The sequence below is a fragment of the Thrips palmi genome, unplaced genomic scaffold (genome assembly GCF_012932325.1).
Source record: "Thrips palmi isolate BJ-2018 unplaced genomic scaffold, TpBJ-2018v1 HiC_scaffold_5, whole genome shotgun sequence".
NCBI classification, from domain to species: Eukaryota; Metazoa; Arthropoda; class Insecta; order Thysanoptera; family Thripidae; genus Thrips; species Thrips palmi.
In genome coordinates this window covers 17,236,137-17,258,601 of record NW_023144632.1, presented here as the reverse complement: position 1 = coordinate 17,258,601, position 22,465 = coordinate 17,236,137, and the positions used below count along the sequence as shown (strand labels likewise).

The following is a 22,465-nucleotide window of genomic DNA, read 5'->3' as shown; positions in this document are numbered from 1 at the left end:
TAAAACATGCCTAGGCACATTGTACCCCCTACCCTCGAGGGTGGGGGGTAAAACGTGCCTAGGCACATTTTACCGGGGGGTAAAACATGCCTAGGCACATTGTACCCCCTACCCTCGAGGGTGGGGGGTACAATGTGCCTAGGCACAATTTACCGGGGGGGTAAAACATGCCTAGGCACAGTGTACCGGGGGTAAGGGCAGCCGGGGGGTAAAACATCCCGTCGACACCGGGCCCGGGAGTTCGTAACCGCCAAACCGGCCCTTCTGGCCCTGCCTCCTGCCCCTATTGGCATTCCCCGCGAAACGAAGGCCGCGCCGACAGCCAGTCAAGTCGAGGCGATGCGGCGCGGCACGGCACGGCACGGCACGGCAGCAACGGCCCGGGCGGGGGGAGTAACAATGGCGAGGGTGGCATTGATTGCGCCTTTTCAAATCAAAACACACACCTGGCGGATGAAAGGCCCGCCAGGCCGCGCTGCTGCACACAGGCCCTGCACTGCAGGGGCGGCGGGGCGGAACGACAACCAGCGACTTCCCTGCCCTTCCGCGGCACCTCCGGCAAAGGCCCCCAAGGCCCCGCTGCGCGTCGCTACACCGGCAAAACAGCGCACGGTGGGCCAGAAGGCCGGTGGAGGCGGACGAAACTCTAGACGCGTTTGGAGCTGCAGCGTCGCTAGACAGGCCTCGAACCGAACGTGTGACCCCACCAATGGATTCCTCGTTCGGAGAGTAATCCATTGGTGGGGTCACACGTTCGGTTCGAGTCCCATTCAGCGACTCTGGGGCTCGAAACGCGTCTAGAGTTTTGTCCGCCTCCACCGGCCGTCTGGCCCACTGTGCAGCGGAACGCGACGCGGCCGACGCGGCGCGCCAAACTTGGAGCCGCCTAAGGCAGACGCCATCAGTCCCGATTGCCCGCCGACTATCACGCTGATGGCCCGGTACCTGGATACGGCTCGTACTCAACGTCAACCATGGCGGCGTCATGCATGGCCGGGAGTCGCACGCGCTTCCCGCGAGGCCGCGTAGCCGACGGACGGGTCAAAGGGCCAAAGGCGTGCGTGCGCGGCCCATCTGCGTGACGCCAGTGATGTGGTGATCATACGTTGCCGGAGCGCACGGTGCCGGCGTCACCGCAACTAGGGACAAACAAACATTGCTGCTTTCCAGAAAGGAAAATCCCATCAGCCTGCGTTTTTTCTGGTGCGGTTGCTTTGAGGCATTTTTTTTAAGAAGTCCGATCGTGGAACACGACCGATGCCGATTTCCTCCATTTTCTGGTCAAAGGTAGTCCTTGTGGGTCTAAGAAAGGCCACAAATTTTTTGGGCCGAAATATGCACCGTTCAGATTCTATGGGCAATTTTCGTTTTCTCTGACATTTTTTCACATAATATGGCCAAAATTGAAAAATCACCTCTCTGAGGCGCACTCGATTGAGCTCAAAATGTGGTATCCTATGTAAAATCACGCGAGGAACACGAATCCGGTGCCCGTTTGTTGATAGGACAACCCAAACAGATGTTATGACTGTTTTTCAGGTTTTGTAGTGGTTTTTACTTTTCTTGGGGTTTTGGTGTTCGGCATCGATTTTCGCTAATCCGATGAGTGGATTTTATAGATAAAGGACCAATCTATCATACTACGAGATAAAAAGTTTGTGTACGCCGCGTGAAAAGCAGTGGCGCTGCAAAAATTGAAAAACCGTCATTTCTGGGTAGTTTTAGATCAGATAAGCCACCTTTCGCGTGACCGTCTCCGCCCCATATTCAGTCTAAATATTGTCCCAAGTGATGTCAGAGGTGGTGAGAAATTTCACCGCTGTAGCTCAAGTAGTTTGGAAATGGCAGCTTTCTAAAGTTTTGTAATCACGTAAGGCATTTACTTTAAGTAGAATTGCGGTAAATGTGAAGACTTGTCACAGATCGGGTAATAAATGAGATAGATGAGTGCGTCAAAGTTCTCTAAGCGTAATTTTGGACAAGGAATCCGATTTTGCCGGTACGAAGACCCTAGGTGTACTCTAAAACTACGTTTTCGTGCAAACCACATGAAAATGGCCTTTTTTCCGACTTCAGAGTTCGCCTAGGGTCTTCGTACCAGCAAAATCGGATTCCTTGTCCAAAATTACGCTTAGAGAACTTTGACGCACTCATCTATCTCATTTATTGCCCGATCTGTGACAAGTCTTCACATTTACCGCAATTCTACTTAAAGTAAATGCCTTACGTGATTGCAAAACTTTAGAAAGCTGCCATTTCCAAACTACTTGAGCTACAGCGGTGAAATTTCACACCAACTCTGACATCACTTGGGACAATATTTAGACTGAATATGGGGCGGAGACGGTCACGCGAAAGGTGGCTTATCTGATCTAAAACTACCCAGAAATGACGGTTTTTCAACTTTTGCAGCGCCACTGCTTTTCACGCGGCGTACACAAACTTTTTATCTCGTAGTATGATAGATTGGTCCTTTATCTATAAAATCCACTCATCGGATTGGCGAAAATCGATGCCGAACACCAAAACCCCAAGAAAAGTAAAAACCACTACAAAACCTGAAAAACAGTCATAACATCTGTTTGGGTTGTCCTATCAACAAACGGGCACCGGATTCGTGTTCCTCGCGTGATTTTACATAAGATACCACATATTGAGCTCAATCGAGTGCATAGAGGCCTCAGAAAGGTGATTTTTCAATTTTGGCCATATTATGTGAAAAGTTGTCAGAGAAAACGAAAATTGCCCATAGAATCTGAACGGTGCATATTTCGGCCCAAAAAATTTGTGGCCTTTCTTAGACCCACAAGGACTACCTTTGACCAAAAAGTGGAGGAAATCGGCATCGGTCGTGTTCCACGATCGGACTTCTTAAAAAAAATGCCTCTTTGTCAACTGGGGCCAGCCAAACCGCGTCATTGCACACGAGGTTCAGCTTCAGCTAGTGCACCTCCTGGAATCCTTCACAAGTGCGCTTTTCGTGGCTTTCAGGCGCACTGCTTTGCACACCGCGTCCAAGACGCGCCACATACCAAGAGGAAAAAGTGCCACTGGCTGTCGCGGCGATTCTCAGGCCTGTCCTCTACCCGCCTCTCCCTGGCCCGGCCGGCCGGTCGGAGACCGCATGGACTGCATGCCGATGGACGCGAATGGCCGGCAATGCATTCCCTGGGCGCCAGCGCTGCATAGCAATGGCAGCCTAATTCTGGCCAAAGAATTTCATTCCAACCGTTCGGGGCGCCGACTTTTCCTCTTTCGCTGCCCGGGCCTGCACTGCAAGTGGCCGAACAGCAGCCGAACGCTCGCGAAATGTAAACAGCCCTCTTGCCGCCAGGCCATCCAGGCCATCCATAGCCGCAGGTACGCTCGACGCGCCACCACGGCCAGAACCACGACGCCACGACGACGCCGGCCTCGGCCATCTCCTCCGCATTCCACCTTCCGCAGCCACATTCCTGGGCCGCCCCGCCCCGCCCCGCCCCGCCGCGCCCCGCCCCGCCCCGCCCGTCGCACAGAGCGCAGAGCCAATTCCGACCTAAGACAGCGCCGGGGCGTAAAAATTCACCTCTCTCCCTTTCTCCTTTCTTCCCTCCCCCCCCCTTTCCCCCGGTCCCCGCGGCTTTCGGAACGCCAAGGAGCGACGGAGCTAGGATGAACACGCCCGAGGAGAGCGAGGGCGAAGGGAGGGGAGAAGCAAGCCGGAGCGAAGCGAGCACCGCGACCCAAATTCAGCGTTATTCGCCGATTAGCATACTTTTTATACGGACTGAGCGGCCGATGCTGGCTCTGGAGCTGACAATAGAGCTGCCACGAGCTGACACGGCTGCGCTGACATGGCTGCGCTGCCACGGCTGCGCTGACACGGCTCTGCGCTGACACGGCTGCGCTGACACGGCTATGAGATGACACGGCTATACGCTGACACTGCTGCGCTGACACGGCTGAGATGACACGGCTGCGCTGACACTGCTGAGATGACACGGCTGCGCTGACACGGCTGCGCTGACACGGCTGCGCTGACACGGCTGCGCTGACACGACTGCGCTGACACGGCTGCGCTGACAGGGCTGCGCTGACACGGCTGCGCTGACACAGCTGCGCTGACAGGGTGGGACTGATTGGCACGTTGAGACCGACGCCGTGCCGGGAGGGCTGGCTGCCTGCGACGCGTTGCCGGCGCCTTGCTGGTTGCGTTCCCACGCCCCACTCCCTTTCAAAGGGAATTCGGAAAGGGACGCACCGGTCGCCCTATATACAGCGCGTATAATTAGATCTGACGGGCGGGACGGGCCCCGCCGCCACGCCTCCACCAGGGCCTCCAAGGCCTCCACGGTCAGCAAAGGGCCGGAATGAACAATGAAAAATAATCATGGGACGGCGCTGGCCGGCCGGGCGGCGATACGTTTTGCAGGGCGCGGGGCGGGGCTGGCCGCGGCACGAGCAGACCAGGGCCCCGGCCGCGCACAGTGGGCCAGAAGACCGGTGGAGGCGGCCAAAACTCTAGACGCGTTTTGAGCTCCAGAGACACCAAACGGAACTCGAACCGAACGTGTGACCCCACCAATGGATTCCTCGTCCGGAGAGCAATCCATTGGTGGGGTCACACGTTCGGTTTGAGTCCCATTTAGCGACTCTGGAGCCCAAAACGCGTCCAGAGTTTTGGCCGCCTACACCGGTCTTCTGGCCCACTGTGCCGCGGCCCCGGCCGGGGACAGCCGAGATGTTCGTTTTATTTCCCCCGAGAAGGGGAGCTTGCGGTGCAGCAGCACAGGCTGGGCCGGGCAGCGAGGAAAGGGCTGGCCAGCAGTAATTAATACCGCCAGCAGCAAAGGACCAAAGGTGGCGCGCTTCTTGGTGGGCGGCCGCCTCCACATCACGAAAAACAAACCCCCGGACCTGCAGATGAAAGCTCCCTCCAGGCACCCGCTGAATTAAACGGAACAAAACGGGTCTGCGTGCGGGCGCACTACACCGCGTTCCCGCAGGACACGCGCCAAAAAAAAAAGAAGTCACAACAATAAATCAGCAGAGCGATATTCAGTTTATCTAGAGTTACCCTCTATTGTTGACTTCCATAAAGTTGTTACTCCAAGCAGCGAGTCGGCGCGATGGTCGGGAGCCACTCCTCCAGGGCGGGCGGGGCGCGCAGAGGGCGACGGAGTGAGTGCCCGACCTATGCACCGCGATCGATCTGACTTCATAAAAATGCAGGGTATTTTCTTGCCCGCCGCCAGGCGTATCGACTCGAGGCGCCACGGCAAGCCGAACACGGCTTGTTGTTGCGCGTCTAACTGGATCATCGGCTGCCGCGTTGCCACTGGCGATGCGCAGAGTCGTGGAGAGGGGCCTCATGAGGCTTGCATGGCGTCACCACTACCTCTGTCCACCGCACAGTGGGCCAGAAGACCGGTGGAGGCGGGCAAAACTCTCGACGAGTTTTGAGCTCCAGAGTCGCTAAATGGGACTCGAACCGAGCGTGTGACCCCACCAATGGATTGCTCGTTCGGAGAGCAATCCATTGGTGGGGTCACACGCTCGGTTCGAGTCCCATTTAGCGACTCTGGAGCTCAAAACTCGTCGAGAGTTTTGCCCGCCTCCACCGGTCTTCTGGTCCACTGTGCACCGCCGCCGTCCAGCCTTGTCCATCTCCGCCTAATAGAGCCCATACATTTGGCGCTATTCCGCGGCCGGCATGCGATAGGCCCCGGCGATAGGGGCTGCGATGGGGCCTTGCGATGGCCGCCCGGCGTTTACCCTCCCTGCACCCCGCTGGCTGGAGGGCCAGCTTTCTGCTATGGGCTTAATATATTTTTATTGAGAAGCCAAAGAATTATTGGGCCTGAGCCCCGGCGATGCCCTTCGGGGGAAGGGCCCAAGGGTGAAGGGACCGACCGAGCCGCCCCATGGTTCAGGCTGCCCCGTTCCCGTCCCCGGGGGCCAGCGCAGGGCCAGCGCGCTAGCGAGCAGTGGCGCTGAGCGGCCTCGGCGTGGCTCGGCTGGAAGTCGGACAGCAGAGCAACACAGGGCGGAGCAGGCGGAGCGGGGCCGAGTGGCCGGGGGTGTCGCGACACCTTCGTCCTGCCGGTCCTGCCGCGCTTTCAACCTGCGAGCGGCATCACGGTACATTCCTGGAGGCCCAGGGAGGCCCACCGCACAGTGGGCCAGAAGACAGACGCAGGAGGCCAAAACTCTAAACGCGTTTTGAGCTCCAGAGTCGCTAAATGGGACTCGAACCGAACGTGTGACCCCACCAATGGACAGCTCTTCGAACGAGGAATCCATTGGTGGGGTCACGTTTCGGTTCGAGTCCTGTTTAGCGACTCTGGAGCTCAAAACGCGTCTGGAGTTTTGGCCGCCTCCACCGGTCTTCTGGCCCACTGTGCACCGGCCCAATATTGCCATTTTGCTTTATCGCGCATGAGCCGCTGCCGCCGCCCCCCGCGGGGCCCGCCCTCACCGGCCCGCCCTCACCGGCCCGCCCTCACCGGCCCGCCCTCACCGGCCCGCCCTCACCGGCCCGCCCTCACCGGCCCGCCCTCACCGGCCCGCCCTCACCGGCCCGCCCTCACCGGCCCGCCCTCACCGGCCCGCCCTCACCGGCCCGCCCTCACCGGCACGCCCTCACCGGCACGCCGTCGGCAGGCCGCGCAGCGGCGAGACGTCGCGTCACCAGCAGAGACAGCGGGGCGCGCCGCGGGGCGCGGAAGTTCCGTGGGCGACCAAGACCCCCCTTCCCTCGCGATGCCTGCGTTGCGACTCTCCGGTGAAACGACTCCCGCGGCGTGGCAACCAGGGCCACGGCAGAACCAGGGCAGAACCCGAAACGGGACGGCCTGTGAGAATCGGACAGCGCGGCGACGTACGGCCTGCACCAAACGAAACAAGGCGAACGAGGGGCGGCCGCACTGTGGAAATAAAGTCCATGTGGACGCACGGCCTGGCTGCCTTGCCCGCACGCACACACACCCGCAATGTTCAATAACACCTGCCCGAAGCCGCGCGCACACCAACCGAACCCGCGCCTTGTACTACTCCAGCAGGGCCCCGACACAGGTGGCTCGACAAGTGCGTGTACACTGCAAGCGTTGCCGGCAATGGTCTCTGTGGCGGGGAGAGGACAGCCGGGGCGGTCAGACAGCCTGACTAGCGACCAGACAGACAGACAGACAGACAGACACACACACAGACACACACACACACACACACACACACACACACACACACACACACACACACACACACACAGACAGACACACACACACAGACACAGACGGACAGACGGACGGACGGACAAGTCTGCCATTAGCACCCTTCAGCATGCCTCCTGGCAGTCCTGGCAGCGACGCAGAGGAGATGAAACGTCAGCAGGTGGCTCCACCATTCATCACCGCGACTCACACATGCGAGACGGCCTCCGCGTCGTGCACCTCGTTTGCTCCGCAATTAGAGCAGAATGCAGCGGCACGGCGGCACGGCGGCGTCGCGTGTGGCGACGGCGGAGTGTTTGCGGCGCGCTGCAGCCGGCCCCGTCGCACTGCGCGGTTCGGCTCCGCTTCGCCCCGACCTGCTGTTTTTCCGGCTCCACCGAGCGAACGGGTCAAAGGTGAAGCTCGGCGAGCGTGGGTGCGCGCGCACTGTGTGCAAGACGAGGCGAGTCAACAGGGGGACAAGAGTAGCAGCGCGGCGGCCGACTCGAAACACTGCCAAGAATGGGTCTGGTCCGTTCACTGTTCGAGGCGCTGCACAGTGGGCCAGAAGACCGGTGGAGGCGGACCAAACTCTAAACACGTTTTGAGCTCCAGAGTCGCTAAATGGGACTCGAACCAAACGTGTGACCCCACCAATGGATTAATCTCCGAACGAGGAATCCATTGGTGGGGTCACACGCTCGGTTCGAGTCTTATTTAGCGACTCTGGAGCTCAAAGCTCGTCGAGAGTTTTGGCCGCCTCCACCGGTCTTCTGGCCCACTGTGCGCTGCGAGTCCCCTGGCCGCCCGGGCCGCCGTCTTTTTGCACCTCCCCGCCGACCGCAGCACCGCAGCACGGTGTCCCGGCGGTCCCGGCCTGGCCGCTGTGTCGGTGCACTGTTGGTGCTTGGGCTTGAGGGCGCCGCGGCGGGAAAGGCTTGCTTAGCAGTGTTTGCTCGGCAGACAAGGCGGCGCCCCGCCCCGCCGCACCCCGCCCCGCTGCTGGTCGGTCACTCCAGGACTTCATTTAGCGCCGTCATGTTTATATTTGCCTCAGAGCTTCGAGGCGGCGCTGCAGCGACGGGGAGGAGCAGGCAGGCCGTCGTCGGTGTCCCCTGACGCCGCTCCCGACCGTCCCGCCACGCCCCACCCCACCCCGCCCCGCCTCGCATTGACCCCCTTCCTGCTGGCTCATCAGTATCGCATTAGGGCGATGATCGAATCGTTTGGACGCTGCATGCAAAGCCCACGCTGGCACGGCGCGGCGCGCTGTCTCCGTGTCGACGGCCACCGCCAGCACGGTGCCCGGCAGCGCGCGGCAATAATTAAAGCCGATAAGTGGGGAGCCGTGTCCGCCAGGAAGTCTCGCTGCAGGCCGAGCCGAGCCCTAACGAGCGTAACGAGCAGCATGAGCAGGAGCGGCCCGGCGAGCGCCTGCCGTGCGCGGGGTAGGCAACGCGGTGCCTGCGCCGCCCAGCGCGTGGCCCGCCTGCAGGGGCCCAGCCGGGACCGGGACCGACTTGGCTGGCTTGCCCACGCGCCGCACCGCACCCACAGGAGAGGAGCCCTCTGATGGAACGACGCAGATATCGGTCACAATTTGCATACATCGGGCACTCGCGCCGCGTAGCGCCGCGTAACAGGCGGAGTCATTTTATCTAGATTCCACTCCGGACTGGGTCCCCGGCCGGTCCCCGTGCACCCAAACCCCCACGCGCCAGCCCCGTCAAAAATACAGCGATCCAATAGGAAATTGCCCGTATTTTATCAGATTTATGCCGACGTTTTGGCGACTGTGACCCTCGCCGGCGGCGGTCCTTCGCGCACCGCGTCACAAAATGAATATGGCGAGCCGGGGCGGGGCGATGCGCACAGCGCGTGCAGCGTCCCCCAAACGACCGCAACAAACAAATACACACACACACACAACCACCACTGCCATGCATAGATTCTTTCCACCGCCACAGCCAAAACAAGTTTCCCTCCTCGACCAATTTTTGTCGCGCAATCCTTGCTCGTAATTTCTGCTCCCGTGGCACGCCGGCAGGCCGGCACCCCTTCCTTCCAGCCGATGGCCCAGATCTCTCCTTTCTCCCAATTTCCGGAGTGTCCTCCTCCGGGCCTCCGGGCGGCGCGGCGCGGATGGGCGCGGCCCGCCGTGGGCATTAGTGCTGCAGACGTGATCGGGGAGGGCGGCAGGGCAGTCGCCCTGTCTCTCTCGCACTCGTGGGGGCTGTTGGAGCGCGAGGGAGACAGAGCGACGGAGCACTGTTCGGCGCCAGCACGCGCACGTGGCTCATCGACGGGGTGCTTGCTCCCAACCTGGACCTGACGAACCGCGGGCCACACAGTAGGCCAGAAGCCGGTGGAGGGGCCCAAAACTCTAGACGCGTTTTGAGCTCCAGAGTCGCTAAATGGGACTCGAACCGATCGTCTGACCCCACCAATGGATTGCTCTCCGAACGAGGAATCCATTGATGGGGTCACACGTTCGGTTCGAGTCCCATTTAGCGACTCTGGAGCGCAAAACGCGTCTAGAGTTTTGGCCGCCTCCACCGGCTTCTGGCCCACTGTGGGCCAGTCCCCCACCCCTCCGCCAGCCTCACCGCACCGAAGACTGGACCTCGTTCCCATGCGACCTTACCGCCAGCATCCCCACCGAAGACTTGCATGGTTCTGCGCCGTAATTTGCAGCATGTTGCTTTTGGCAGTGGACGCGCCGCGCGAGGCCGACCCCGCCGCTGCCCTCGTCGCATCCGGTGATTAAAACTCGCTTCCGTTCGGACCCCGCTGAAGAATGAACAAGCGCGAACGAGTTTTCGCGACGACAAACGGCACTTTAATGGCCCAGGATTGTGTCCCTTTACTATAAATCTATCTGCGTGCCGTCCGGGCGGGCGGCGGGCCGGGCCAGGGCGCTCGGGCGAGGCCGGGGAGGCGGGTGTTATGAATGGAGTCATGAATCCAGGGCGACCTCCTCGATGAGTTTGCGACATGTTTACGGCAACTTTGCGCATCCCTGGCACTGATCCAGACCGAACGCGATACAGAGGGAGGGCTGGTGCTCAGTGCGGCGCGGCGACTGCGAAGGGCAGCCTCATGCCCCTTGCCGGGCCCTTGCCTTGCCGGGCCCCGAGGGTCGCGGCGGCAGTGCTTGCGGATCGGCCAGTCGGCTCCGCCTGAAGGGTCAGTCAATAAAAGAGGACAGGGAAAGGAAAACTACCCCGTGCTGTGCGCGCTCCGGGCGGCAACCCTTGTAGGAGCAAAGGTACCCACCTCCTCCCACCTACCCCGCCAAAGCGACACGGAAATACGAAGTCGAACCCCAGCCCTCCTGAGGAGAGGCGGGTCCGGAGAGAGAGGAGGCACCGGGCGGGCCTCATCACGGGGCGTAAAGTAGAAATCAAACGGCCAGGCCAGGCGAAGTGTGGAAGAGCGCGGCAGCCGCGGCAGGCATCTGGCACAGTGTACCCGCCCCGCCCCGCCCCACCACGCCAATTTCCGAACACGGGCCAAACACAACCTCCTTGCGCACCAGGCGAAAACAAAGTTGTACACGCTAGCACGCACACACACGTAGAGAGAGAGAGAGAGAGAGAGAGCGAGAGAGAGAGAGAGAGAGAGAGAGAGAGAGAGAGAGAGAGAGAGAGAGAGAGAGAGAGAGAGAGAGAGAGAGAGAGAGAGAGAGAGAGAGAGAGGCTGGCACGCAGCTGCCACCGCCATAAAGTGGTCGCCTTATTCGCGCGGCAGGTCGTGCAGCGAGATTACGCGCGCACACCTTGGGGGCCTCGGGGGCCTCGGGGGCCTGTGGGGGGCAGCCGAGGCCCGCGCGACAAAGAGTCGGAGTCCGAGCCGCCGGCCGCACCGCGCACAAGACCGTCATTACCACGACGGCGCAGCACGGCGAGGCAGCCTGCGCAGACATTACGGCGCGCGCTTTTTCAAGACCCCAAACTTTGTAGTTTACTGAAAACCCCCGCGCCAGTTCCCCCTCCCACTTCCCTGCCAGCGAGCGGCCGGCCGACCGCGGCGCGCGCGCAAACGTCTCCGGAACAAAACTGCCCCGAGGGAGAAAAGATTGGGGAGTTTCCATAAACTTGAGAAAGTGACTATGAGAGTGAGAAACATTTCCGGGCATGAAACATATTCCGGCGTCCGTTAGCCGCGCCGTCCGCGAAAGAATAAACACGCCGCAGCGCCACGGCCGGCCGAGAGTGGAGTGGCTGAGCGAGAAACAGTGGCGCGCTAAATCATCGGCACAAATTACGGCCCGAGTTTTAGCAGAACACTGCTACCGCCCGCTACCGCCCGGGGCGTGGAAGGTAAAGGCGTGTACGTGCAGACGCGCCTGCAGCCTGGGCACAGTCCATGGACTACGGCAGCTTGAGGGCGCCGAGGAAACCATTCGGTGGCACCGTGACTTTGATTGGACGAGAGAGCTCAAACCGTGTCCACACACAAACCACCCTACACGCTGCGCGCGGCGACCCAGGCAGGCCGCGCAGGGCCTTTCATTTAGCACAAGCCTCGGCAGGGCGGCAGGCCGTTGGCCGCACATGCGCCCACAAACTGCAGCCCGGCCACGGCACGCCAATCGGGCCGACGCGAGGCTTTCCTTCCAGTGTAGGGCCGGCAGGCCGGCGCGCCGCAAGTTCTCCGGGCGCTGGAGCCGCTGGAGCTGGGGAGAGGGCGGCCCGGCCGCTGGAGGACCGAGGTCCATAATGCGAGAGCCAGCTGCTGGAGAGTGGTCCTTATAAGGAGTAGGGGGCGGCGGCCCGGGGTGGGGGCTGACTTAGGGGCCGGGGGCGGGGGCGTGTTCCTTGTCGCCCGCCTGCCGCGCCCTGGCCTGGCCTGGCCCTGGCACATAAGCTTCACCTCTAGGAGACACACCTACAATGACAAGATTACACGTGCTGCGCGCTGCGCTGGCTCTTCATCCGCGGTTCTTATTATGTCCCGGCCGGCGGCGACATGGCCGGGCAGACGGGCAGCGTAGCGCGCCGCACTTTACAGCCGGGATCAAGGGAACGACCCTCCCTGAGAGACTGCCTCGCCTCGGCGGCCTCGGCGATACCGGTCCGCAATTTGGGATTTAGCAGCGGCCCGGAAAAGAAGGCCAAGAGGTTGGTGGCCGCACAGTGGGCCAGAAGACGGGTGGAGGCGGACAAAACTCTAGACGCGTTTCGAGCTCCAGAGTCGCTAAATGGGACTCGAACCGACCGCGTGACCCCACCAATGGATTCCTCGCCCGGAGAGCAATCCATTGGTGGGGTCACACGTTCGGTTCGAGTCCCATGAAGCGAATCTGGAGCTCGAAACGCGTCTAGAGTTTTGGCCGCCTCCACCAGTCTTCTGGCCCACTGTGCAGCGCCTCGCCGCTTCGAGTCCAGGCCGGGCCAGGCAGCGCGCCTCGCAAGAGGCTTGGGCGGAGCGAGCGAGCGAGCACACAAGTGAGACAGCGAGAAAGCCGGGAGAGTGGCAGAAGAGGCCAAGAAAAAAGAGAAAACAATGACCTTCCACAAACTTCAATTCTAATTAATTAAAACGAGACTGCGTAGCAGGGCGCATGGCTCCGTGTTCGTGATGGGCCTCAGCTTGACTCGTTGCTTGGATGAGTGCGAGTGGAATGGGGGTGAGGGGGCGGAGGAGAGGGAGCAGGGGGAGGCGGGGGCGGCGACAAAGCGTGTCACCTCGACCAAAGCCACCGCCCCGCCCCACCGCCACCCACGGTCCATGGGCCATGGGCCCTTGGAGGTCCCGACAAATTCACCAGCATTTTAATAAGACATCCGGCCCTCTGGGGCGCAGGGCGCGGCGCGCTGCGGCGCGCGACAACGCGGGAAGGGGGCAGTCGGCTGCGAGAGGCTGACGCGCGAGGACGAGGAGCCTGTTTCCAGGAAACCGGCGCACGCTGTGGGCCAGAAGACCGGTGGAGGCGGCAAAAATTCAAGACGCGTTTTGAGCTCCAGAGTCGCCGAATGGGGCTCGAACCGAACGTGTGACCCCACCAATGGATTGCTCTCCGAACGAGGAATCCATTGGTGAGGTCACAAGTTCGGTTCGAGTCCCATTCAGTGACTCTGGAGCTCAAAACGCGTTTGGAATTTCTGCCGCCTCCACCGGTCTTCTGGCCCACTGTGCGCACGGGGAGGCGCGCGATCGGTGTCTTTGAGTTGTCAGAGGAGCCCCCCGGGATGCGCCAGCACGGCCGATGACGTCAACACGAACAGCAAGGCGGAGGCAGGACTCACCATTGTGGACGAGCAGCGTGGAGTCCCTGGCCAGGGCGAGCTCCGAGTCGGTGAGGGTGGCGTCCGAGTTGTTGTCACTGCTGGGCGAGCCGGGCCGGCCCAGGATGCCGACGGTGCTGGGCAGCTGGTAGGTGTGGTGCGGCGCGTCGACGGGTTCCTGGTAGGCCGACACGGGCACGGCCACGGCGTACTGCGCCTGGGCGTGGTGCTCGCCGCGCTGGCCGTGCTGGCCGTGCTGGCCGTGGTACTGCTGGTGGTGCTGGCGGCGCGGCAGCGACCGCAGCCGCCCGTCCGGGTCGTGGCGACCTGACCGAGCTGCAAGCACACCGAGGAGGCCGTCGTCATTCCCAAGTCGAACGCTATCGCGCTCGTCGTAAAAACGGGCGGCGCGCGCCTCCAGCCCTATTGGCTGATAAGGGCTATCAAGGTCGCCGAATGCAAGGGCTGCAGGCAGTTTAAACCCAACGGGGGGGGGGGGGGGGGGGGGGGGCAGGAGCTGGGCTAGCCCAGGCCGGCAGGGAGGACAAGGAAAGGGCCTCAAGCCCGCGCCGCCGCGCCGCTCATATCGGGAATACGCTTTCAGCGAAAGCTTGAGAAATTTATGGCGTTTGGCGGCCGGAGGAAGAGGGCGGCGATAACGAGGTGAGCAGCCGATGCGGAGCGCTGCGGCCCGCGGCCCGAGCGAGAGAGAAGGTGCGAGATTCCTCAGCGGATGCCGCGGCGTGGCCTGGCGTGGCATGGCTAGGGCTCCTGCCGTGGCGTGCCGGCCAGTGCCGCGAAATAACGATGGGGCCTTCCCGGGAGAGCACTGCGAGCGGCCAGGTGGAGAACCGGTAGAAAGAGGGGGAGGGAGAGAGAGAGAGAGAGGGGAAAAAGGGGAGGGGAGAGAGAGAGAGAAAAGAGAGAGAGAGAGAGAAGAGAAAAGAAGAGAGAGGGGGAGAGAGAGAGAGGAAAAGAGAGAGAGAGAGAGGAAGAGAGAGGGAGAGGAGGAGGGGAAAGAGAGAGGAGAGAGAGGAGAGGAGAGAGAGAGAGGGAGAGGAGAGAAAAGAGAGAGAGAGAGAGAGAGAGGAGAGAGAGAGAGAGAGAGAGAGAGAGAGAGAAGATCCACTGGCACTTTACGGCGCGAGGGACTCTCCCGGTGAGCAGCGCTAGGCCGCGGGCCGCGGGCTCCACTGCAGCGACAGGCTCCGCGGTCCAGCGTGGGGACATCCGCGCTTCCTTAGTAATGAGTGGGATGTGCACGAGCTGTGCATCATGCAGGCCGAGTGTCGTGACCGGCACTGCTCGCAGCCTTCTCTCTCTCTCTCTCTCTCTCTCTCTCTCTCTCTCTCTCTCTCTCTCTCTCTCTCTCTCTCTCTCTTTCTTTCTCTCTCTCTCTCTCTCGCGGAGGAAGCCGCGGCACACTGACGTGAGGCTAACCGGAGACCTAAGTGTTCTATTTCAGAATGCATCTGATTCGCAACACGCTATTCGCAGTGCATGTGCAACATGGAGAGCTTTTCCTCTGCGATTCGCGGTTTATTATTTTCTTCGCACACAGCTTTACGACCGAGGCGAACCCCAGTTGGCGGGGCAAAGGCGTTCCGAACGGCGTTGGCCGACGTTGACCCCGCGCCCCGCGCACCATGGATTTTTCATATCGACCTCGGGCGAGGATTCGGCCGGCACCCGTCCGCACGCCACGCGCCCTGCAGGGCGAAGCGGCGCCTCGGCCGCCTCGGCCGCCTCCTCGGCAGCAGGCAGCACGCGCTCGGAATCACGCCACCGCTACAAGGAGTGGCCCGAGGACTAGACTGGGCGCCCCGCCCCGCCCCCGCCCCCCCTGCTTAGTAGCGTGAATAATTCAAACGGGCGCGTAAAAGCTTGCCACGCGGGACCGCCGCCCGCCAGAGGGGCACATCCACTCCACCCCGGACCGGACTGTACGCGCTGTGCCGAGCCGCGCGCCCTTCCGAGCCGGGCCGCAGCGAGCCGCAGACAGCCGGCGAAGATTCTCAGGGCGCCTCGAGGTGTGGGGCCCGAATGCCTGCATGCATACTTGGAGTCCTCCAAGTGCGGGGAATGGAGTGCGGGCAGTGCGAAGCGACCAGCCGAGCGATTCCCGAGAGTAGTTTCATCGCTGTCTCTCTCGCACCGCAGGGACGCCCAATGAGTGAAGCGACAAAACCACTTTTCGCAGTCAGCCTATGTTGTCGCGCTCGCCACGTAGTAGAGGGAGGAGGGCGTGTTTAAAATGCTCCGGACCGGCGTTCCGTAAATTGTGGGGGAAGACAGCCCCGAATGGATTACAGGCAGACAGGTCAACCACAAACCTTCTTTTCTTTGCTTTCGTTTTTTTTTTCGGGGGAGCAAAGCAGTAAAACGGAGACAGGCTATCAGCGAATCGGAAAACAGGCTCGTTCCGGACGCCAGCCACGCATTTCCGTTTTGCTTTTTTCCCCCAAATTTTTCCCCCCCCAACCCTTTCCAAAAGGGTTTCGGCAATCGCCCCCCGGCCCCCCCACCCCAAAGGGGCAGGGAAACAGCGGGGGCCCTTTTCCCCGCCCTTTCCCCGGGGAAGGGGGGGTTAAACCGGCCCCCCGAATGGCGCCCCCCCGCCAGCCCCGCCAGCCCCCCCAAGGGGCCCCCACGGGGGCCCCCCACGGGACGGCCGTTTGCCCCCCCCTTTCCCGGGGGATCCCCCCAGGGCCATTCCCCGCCCTGCCCCGCCATTGCCCCGCCACTGCCCCCCGCCCCCCCGCCCCACCCCCGCCCCCCGCCACTCCCCCGCCACTCCCCCCCGCCCGCCACTGCCCCCCCCCTGCCCCCCCAAACCCCCGCCACCGCCCCGCCACTGCCCCGCCACTGCCCCGCCACTGTACAATGCCAAAATTTGGCACATTTATCCCAACAATTGTATTACAATGACGCGTAATGGTAATGTACGGTTTTTGTGTTAGGGTATGTACCCCCTCGCCTTTGAACCTCCTGACAGGAGTGTTGCGGCAAAGTTGCTGGAAACGGTAACGAAAGTCTGGGAACAGAGTGGTGTGTTGAGAGCGCGGAGTGAGAGGCCTGAGGGGGGGGGCGGCCGAGCGTCCCTGCGACGGCGAGATACACGAGGGCCGCGGCGGCGTCTCCGGGACGGTCCGGGAGTCCCAGACGGCGGCGGCGTCCCGGAAAGCGTAAGCCGCTTGTGACGCGATTTCCTTTCCCTCTCTTCCTCCTGATGGCGATCGTCTTGAGGCGATAAACAGAGGACTAGGCCGTGATGTATGGAGCGCGAAGGAAGGTGAAATAGTGCTGCCGTGTTCGGCGCACGTGCGCGCGGGCCGGCCGGGCCCCCAGGTCGGGCCTGGCCACGTGGGCGGAGGCGAAGCGTTGCGCAGCAGCGCGCGGCAGTGGCGCGGCGCGCCAGGGGGTGGGGGCGCTGCAATTTATGGAGAGGTGATATTGTGTTCTTAAAGGGGGCCCGGCCCGGCGCGGCGAGGCGCAGCGCGGTGCGGCCCACGCAGCATGGGGGGAATGTCCGAGGCCCTAGTGTAGCGCGCAAGAGTGCCATCGCCATCAAGAGCGGCGCTGCGCACAGGCCGCGCTCGCCGTGCCGGTTTTCATCAGGGTGGAATGGTGCATGCTAAATCCCCGGCAGGGACGTTCACGGCCTCCTGGCCTGGCGGCCTGGCCGCTGCGAGGTGGACCGCCCCCTCAGCCAGTGGGCCAGAAGACCGATGGAGGCGACCAAAACTCTAGACGCGTTTTGAGCTCCAGAGTCGCTAAACAAGCCTCCAACCGAGCGTGTGACCCCACCAATGGAATCCTCGTTCGGAGAGCAATCCATTGGTTGGGGTCACACGTTCGATTCGAGTCCCATTTAGCGACTCTGGAGCTCAAAACGCGTCTTGAGTTCCGGCCGCCTCCACGGCCTTCTGGCCCACTGTGCACCGCCCCTCCCCGCCCTGCCACCCCCGCGATCATCACGGGCACGGCCGCCTGAATGCGGGTCGGCCGCGCTCCAGTCCATTCAGCGATCGGTGTCGGGTCGCCGACAACCAAGCGGACTCGCTGGCCAGCGGCGGCAACCTCTACTCTCTGCCTTCTCCTCGGCCCTCCCTCTCGCTCCAACGCACGCACACACCAGGTGCAAGCGTGGTCGGAATCCCAGAGCACGGGGCGGGTCTCGGTGGCGGCGGGGCGGCTCGGGGTGCGGCGCGCTCGGTCAATCCATTGGGCTGATTGAATTCCATTCATTGCCCGATGCGGTTAGTTTTATGGTTCAGAGGGCCGCGGCGGCGGCGCGGCGCGCCCTGCCTCGCCGTGCCCAGCACCGCCGTGCCTGCACTGCAAGGTGCGCGCTGCGCCGCGCTGGGGTGGGGCCGCCTGGCCCTGGCGGCGCTAGGGGCTGCAACGCCGTCGGCCCACCCTCTCTCTTCCTCCCCGTATACGCAAGGGCACCGCAGCCAATTCTCCCCTCGGCGGCAGCGTGTCAGATCTCCTCCACAAATATTTGCCGTCTCGGTATCTAGCGGGGGCGGGGCGGGGGGCGGGGCGGGGCGGGGCGGGGCGGGGCGGGGGGGCGGGGCGGGGCGGGCGGGGACGCCTTGGCAAGCAGAGTGCGCCTCGCGACCGGGGGCCCGGGGCGGAGCGCGTATGCCGCGCGGCTGGCGTCCCTTTGTGGGATGAGTTTGCCAGACTGTGGCGACCGCGGGGGTCAGCGGCTACAGGGGCGGGGCGGGGCGGGGCGGGCGGCTCGCAGCGGCAGAGAGGCCGGGCGGCAGGAAAAGATTCTCCGCTGCTTAGATCGATCGCCGTTGAAAGCTTCACCTGGCAGGATTCGCACGCCGGGGGCGGTAGTGTGGCGCGGCGGGGGCGGCGGGGGCGGCGGGGGCGGCGGGGGCGTGATCAGGGAGGCGGCCTTGGAAACTGCCGCAAGTTGCTAAACAGCAAAGCAGCGGGACGGTGCAGCGGCAGCTCAAGTTGCACCAAAACCAAAACCCGGCGCCAGCGCCCTGCCGCCAGCACACTGCCGCCGCGCTGCCGTGCCGACGTTGGCAAAAAGTCGAGACGCCCAAAACCGGAATGGCAAATTTATGGCCGCGCCGAGACGAGGGCGGCGGCGCGGCGGCGCGGCACCTGGAGGCGGCCAAGCGGCCCTCCAGTCTGGCTGGAGGCTCCAGCGCTTGCTCCAGAGCGCGCGGGCCGCGGCGAGCAAGGCGAGGCAGCGAAGCGAGTCGCGAGGCGGCCCGCTCGTTACCGCCAAACTTGCGAGACGGCGGCGCTTTCGCGCAGATTGTAAAACTAGCGCCGCCGTTCCACCATAAAAACGGAGGAGAACGAGTCGCAGCACACAGGGCATGTTTTCAGCTCTGAAAGGGCTCGAACCGCACACAATGGCACCAAACGGATTGCCCTGTGGAATCATACCGACGGGGCAACCCCTTGAGCGCTTGAAATCTTTAAAATCTGAGATCTTGTCCCCCCAAAAGGCCAAAAACAAGTAAATTTTGGGCGTATATCAGTTTAAATCTTGCGAAATCCGACGGAATCGCTATAGCCTTACGAAATCTTGTGTCCCCACACACACCCAATGTGGTCGCCCCCTCGAATCATACACATGTACCCCATCACTATATTGATTCGTTCCTATATATGGAGTGCAAAAGCAGTTGATTCCCCCTGAGCTGGCCTCCCCGACCGCTGGCGGGTGAACCAGGGTGTATACTTACACGAAGGCATATCTGCTGCGTCAGGCCGCCCCGTCCCGCGGCGCCGTTAGGCCTGCAAAGAGAAAGAAGCACGATGAGTATACAGTGGCGTGGGCGTGGCGCGGCGTCCCCATTCAGGTGGGTCGCTGCAATTACCGCTCGGCACGTCCGCGCTGACATTTGATTGAACAGCGCGATTGGTTGGGGCCGGGTGATTCCGTGCGTAGGGGCCGTTTTAGCCACCTAAGAAAGTCAAGTAATCAATCCTGCTTGTTCGGCCGGAATTTGGCCTAGATGGCATCAATTGAACCCCAGGAAGACACTCTGCGCGTGGGCGAGCTAAAAGTTGACTTTCGTTTTCTCCCCCTATAAAATATGACGAAATTAACTGAAAATATGACGGAAATTACGCTTCACGGAAATTACAAACAGGTGTTTCTGGCTCACTGCAACTGCATATCGCCACAGAAATATGCCATAAGTTTGGCACACTAGTTCGACGTCAAGACACATCTTTTCACGTGTAGGATGTCTTTCAAAACCCAATAGACGAGGAGCGAGAGGGGCATACGGAAATTACACCAATTGTTACAACCCACCGATTACACACACAACTTCCACTCGCACACTCACCCCCGTCACTTTTTCACCACCGAAATTCGTTCATGTGGTAAACAGACCGTGCTGATTCTGAATACGGCGGTGGTTTTGAGCAGGAAGCACTCCTAGTAGTTTTTTTGGTGCTTACTTTGAAACCGCTAAGGTAAAAGTCGGAGTACGGTGGACATTTAGTACGCGTTCTGAAAGTACAGTTCCAATCAATATACGATCTTCACATTCAAGCAAGATAGTCACTATTAGTTAAAGATTTGATGGGTGTGTGTGGAATTCGAAGATTTGAATGGAACGCAGGGTTATAGAGCCGCAAAGTTGGTGTAAGGTGCGAATGGACATGACGGAACTTACAAAATCGACCCTTTTGGCCCCTCTCCCGCGTCACATGTTAGCTTTGAAAGTCCGTATCCAAAGGGAACAAGCTATTCTAGTGCCAAACAAGATTCTTAAGTGTATAAATGGACTGCACTCGAATAAGTTCGCTCTGGGGAGGGTGTGGACACGAAAACGCCCTCTACGCGCGGAATCACCCGGCCGACGAAGAAAAGCGGGCAGCGCTCGGACAGCGCTGACCGGGCAAAGCGTCCAGTCCTTCCTGGAACGACCACTGGAAATTTTATACAAACAGCAGCTTCAGTTTTTCTTTCTGTTTTGCAATCTTGCTTCTTTTTTTTTTCAACCCCGTGTTCGGCATCACGCGAGCCGACGGCGCTGGACGGGGCGCGCGTCCTCCTGGATTAGACCGTCAGGACGGCGAGCGGAGGCGACGCGGCGCGGCGGTAGTCGCGAGGCCCTGATGAGAGCGGACAGGACAAGGCCGAGCTGCTGCACCGCCAGGTGGCCGGCCGAGGCCGCCGAGGCCACCCCGTCGGCTGGAGCAAACAAGCTCTCCGTTTGCACAGGCCGGGCTGGAGGCCGAGGCTGGAGGCCGAGCCTGGAGGCCGAGCCTGGAGGCCAGCCACTCTGCCCGCCGGCAAAGGTCTGGCAATGAGTCGCTATTCAGCAGGCTGGCCTAGGCGCTTCGGTTTTTGCAGCTTTCGCTGCCGCCTCGCTGCCGAGTGTCGCCGCGTCGTCCAACTTCTGGGGCTCCTTGGCGACGTCCCGGACGGAAGCGGGAATAAGACTGGCGTCGCGGAGGGCCGCCCACTTCTTGCACGCCAACCTTGCGACGCTAAATTAAACCGATCCGTCTTTGCAGTTTTTGCCGCGCTCCATGACGACGGGCTCAAAGACACACGGCGGCCGCCCCGCCGCTTTTTGTCACCGCCAACATTTAATATGCCAGCGAGCCCGCCAGCGAGCACGCCAGCAGGCAGCCTCCTTCCCGGCCCGGCGGCCCCGGCACGCCACCGAGGGCCCCAGAGAAGCACTTCGGCGGAAAGATGCTGATGAAAGGAGGCGAGCTATTTCCAGGCACCGTTAAATTCAAAGTTGCTCCCCTCCGGGCCGCGTAAGTGATGTGTGTTGCTGCTGCCGCCAAGGCTGCCGCCAGGGCTGCCGCGCTGCCCGTGTGTGATTAGTACGTGCGCGGCCCCCAGAGGGCCATCAAGGGCATCAAGCGCCTGGAGGAGTCGAGTGGCGCCGCCAAGCTCGCCGAGCCCGCCAAGGACGCCGCCGAGGCAAGGCACCGGGGGCAATAACGAACGCGTGTACGGCCGCTACCCTTCCCTCCTTCCCGCCGACGCCGCGTCGCCGCCACCGCGGTGCGTGTCGCTCCTGGCCGCCGTGCATCGCCGCTAGCGCCGTGCGACAATGAATTCCGTTCGCGTTGGCAGGCCAGGCAGGCGACATGGTCGGTCACGTCGCGCTGGCGGTGCTGGCAGTGCTGGTGGTGCCGCCCGGTCGTCCGTCCGTCCGACTCGCTGACAGTGCCCCACCCTGCTCCGCCCCGCCCCGCCCACGTCGCGATGACAACTCGAAATGACGTCTTGATCGAGTTATCGCTGCCTGACTGCATGTCGGTGGCGGGCAGCCCAGCCCGGGGGAGGCGGTGCGTGCGTGTCGTGTCGCCCCCCGGCCGCCCCCAGCCGCCCCCGGCCGCCCCCGGCCGCCCCCAGCCGCCCCCGGCCGCCCTCGCACGTGTCGGTGTCGGGGATGACTCGCTGACTCTGCATTTTTTGGCGCGAACGTGCCGACGGCTACTTGATCCGCGGCAGTCGACCGGCGCTGCCACGCTTGGCCGCCGACGGGGACGTGTCGCCAGTGGCCCCGCGCGCCGCTCGGCAGTGGTGGTTGTTCAGGTGGCCACTGTCACTGCAGGCGCGTTCTGGGCCGTTCAGTCTTAAAATAGCACCGGAGCGATACTCGTGACAGCACGGATCGCCTTTTGGAGTGTTTGCAGCGCGACTCCGCTCCGCCACCACTGTCAGCGCTGTCGCGGATCGCTGTCAGGGGCTCGACCGTCTCGATCATCTCGGCCCTGCGCCATGATGGCCATGACCCTCGCCATTGGACGCCACGCCACGGCACTGCAATGCCGCTTGCTTGGGCCAGTCGCTGGACTGGGCCAGGCTGCCACAAAGTGCACCTCGGGGAGGCCGGCGGGGCGGCGCCACTACAGCGGCAACTTCAGGGGCCGCGATTACGGCGTTGCGAGGGTCGAGGTCGCCTGTCCTTCCCCTCGGCCCCGACGGCCACCCGGGGGACCAGGAGGCACCAGGGCGGCGCGCACCAGGACGGCGGTCCCCAGTCGCCGGCAGGGAGCAGGGACCGGACCGCGCGGGCGGCAGGG

The 22,465-nt window shown here is 62.1% G+C and overlaps 1 protein-coding gene across 2 annotated transcripts in view; it reads right to left on the bottom strand.

The window, feature by feature from the left end:
- The window catches only part of LOC117651056, a 153,751-nt gene that overhangs the window by 43,341 nt on the left and 87,945 nt on the right, over window positions 1-22,465 (bottom strand). Inside the window, exons 2-4 of one of the 2 annotated variants that reach the window (XM_034394777.1) lie at window positions 19,141-19,192; window positions 13,439-13,753; window positions 1,017-1,139 (exon numbers count right to left, since the gene is read on the bottom strand). In XM_034394777.1, coding sequence (XP_034250668.1) covers window positions 1,042-1,139; window positions 13,439-13,753; window positions 19,141-19,150 — 423 coding nt within the window. In that variant the 5' untranslated portion in view covers window positions 19,151-19,192 and the 3' untranslated portion in view covers window positions 1,017-1,041. Of the gene's footprint in view, window positions 1-1,016; window positions 1,140-13,438; window positions 13,754-19,140; window positions 19,193-22,465 lie in introns of those variants that run through there. The other variant, XM_034394778.1, reaches the window with a different exon arrangement.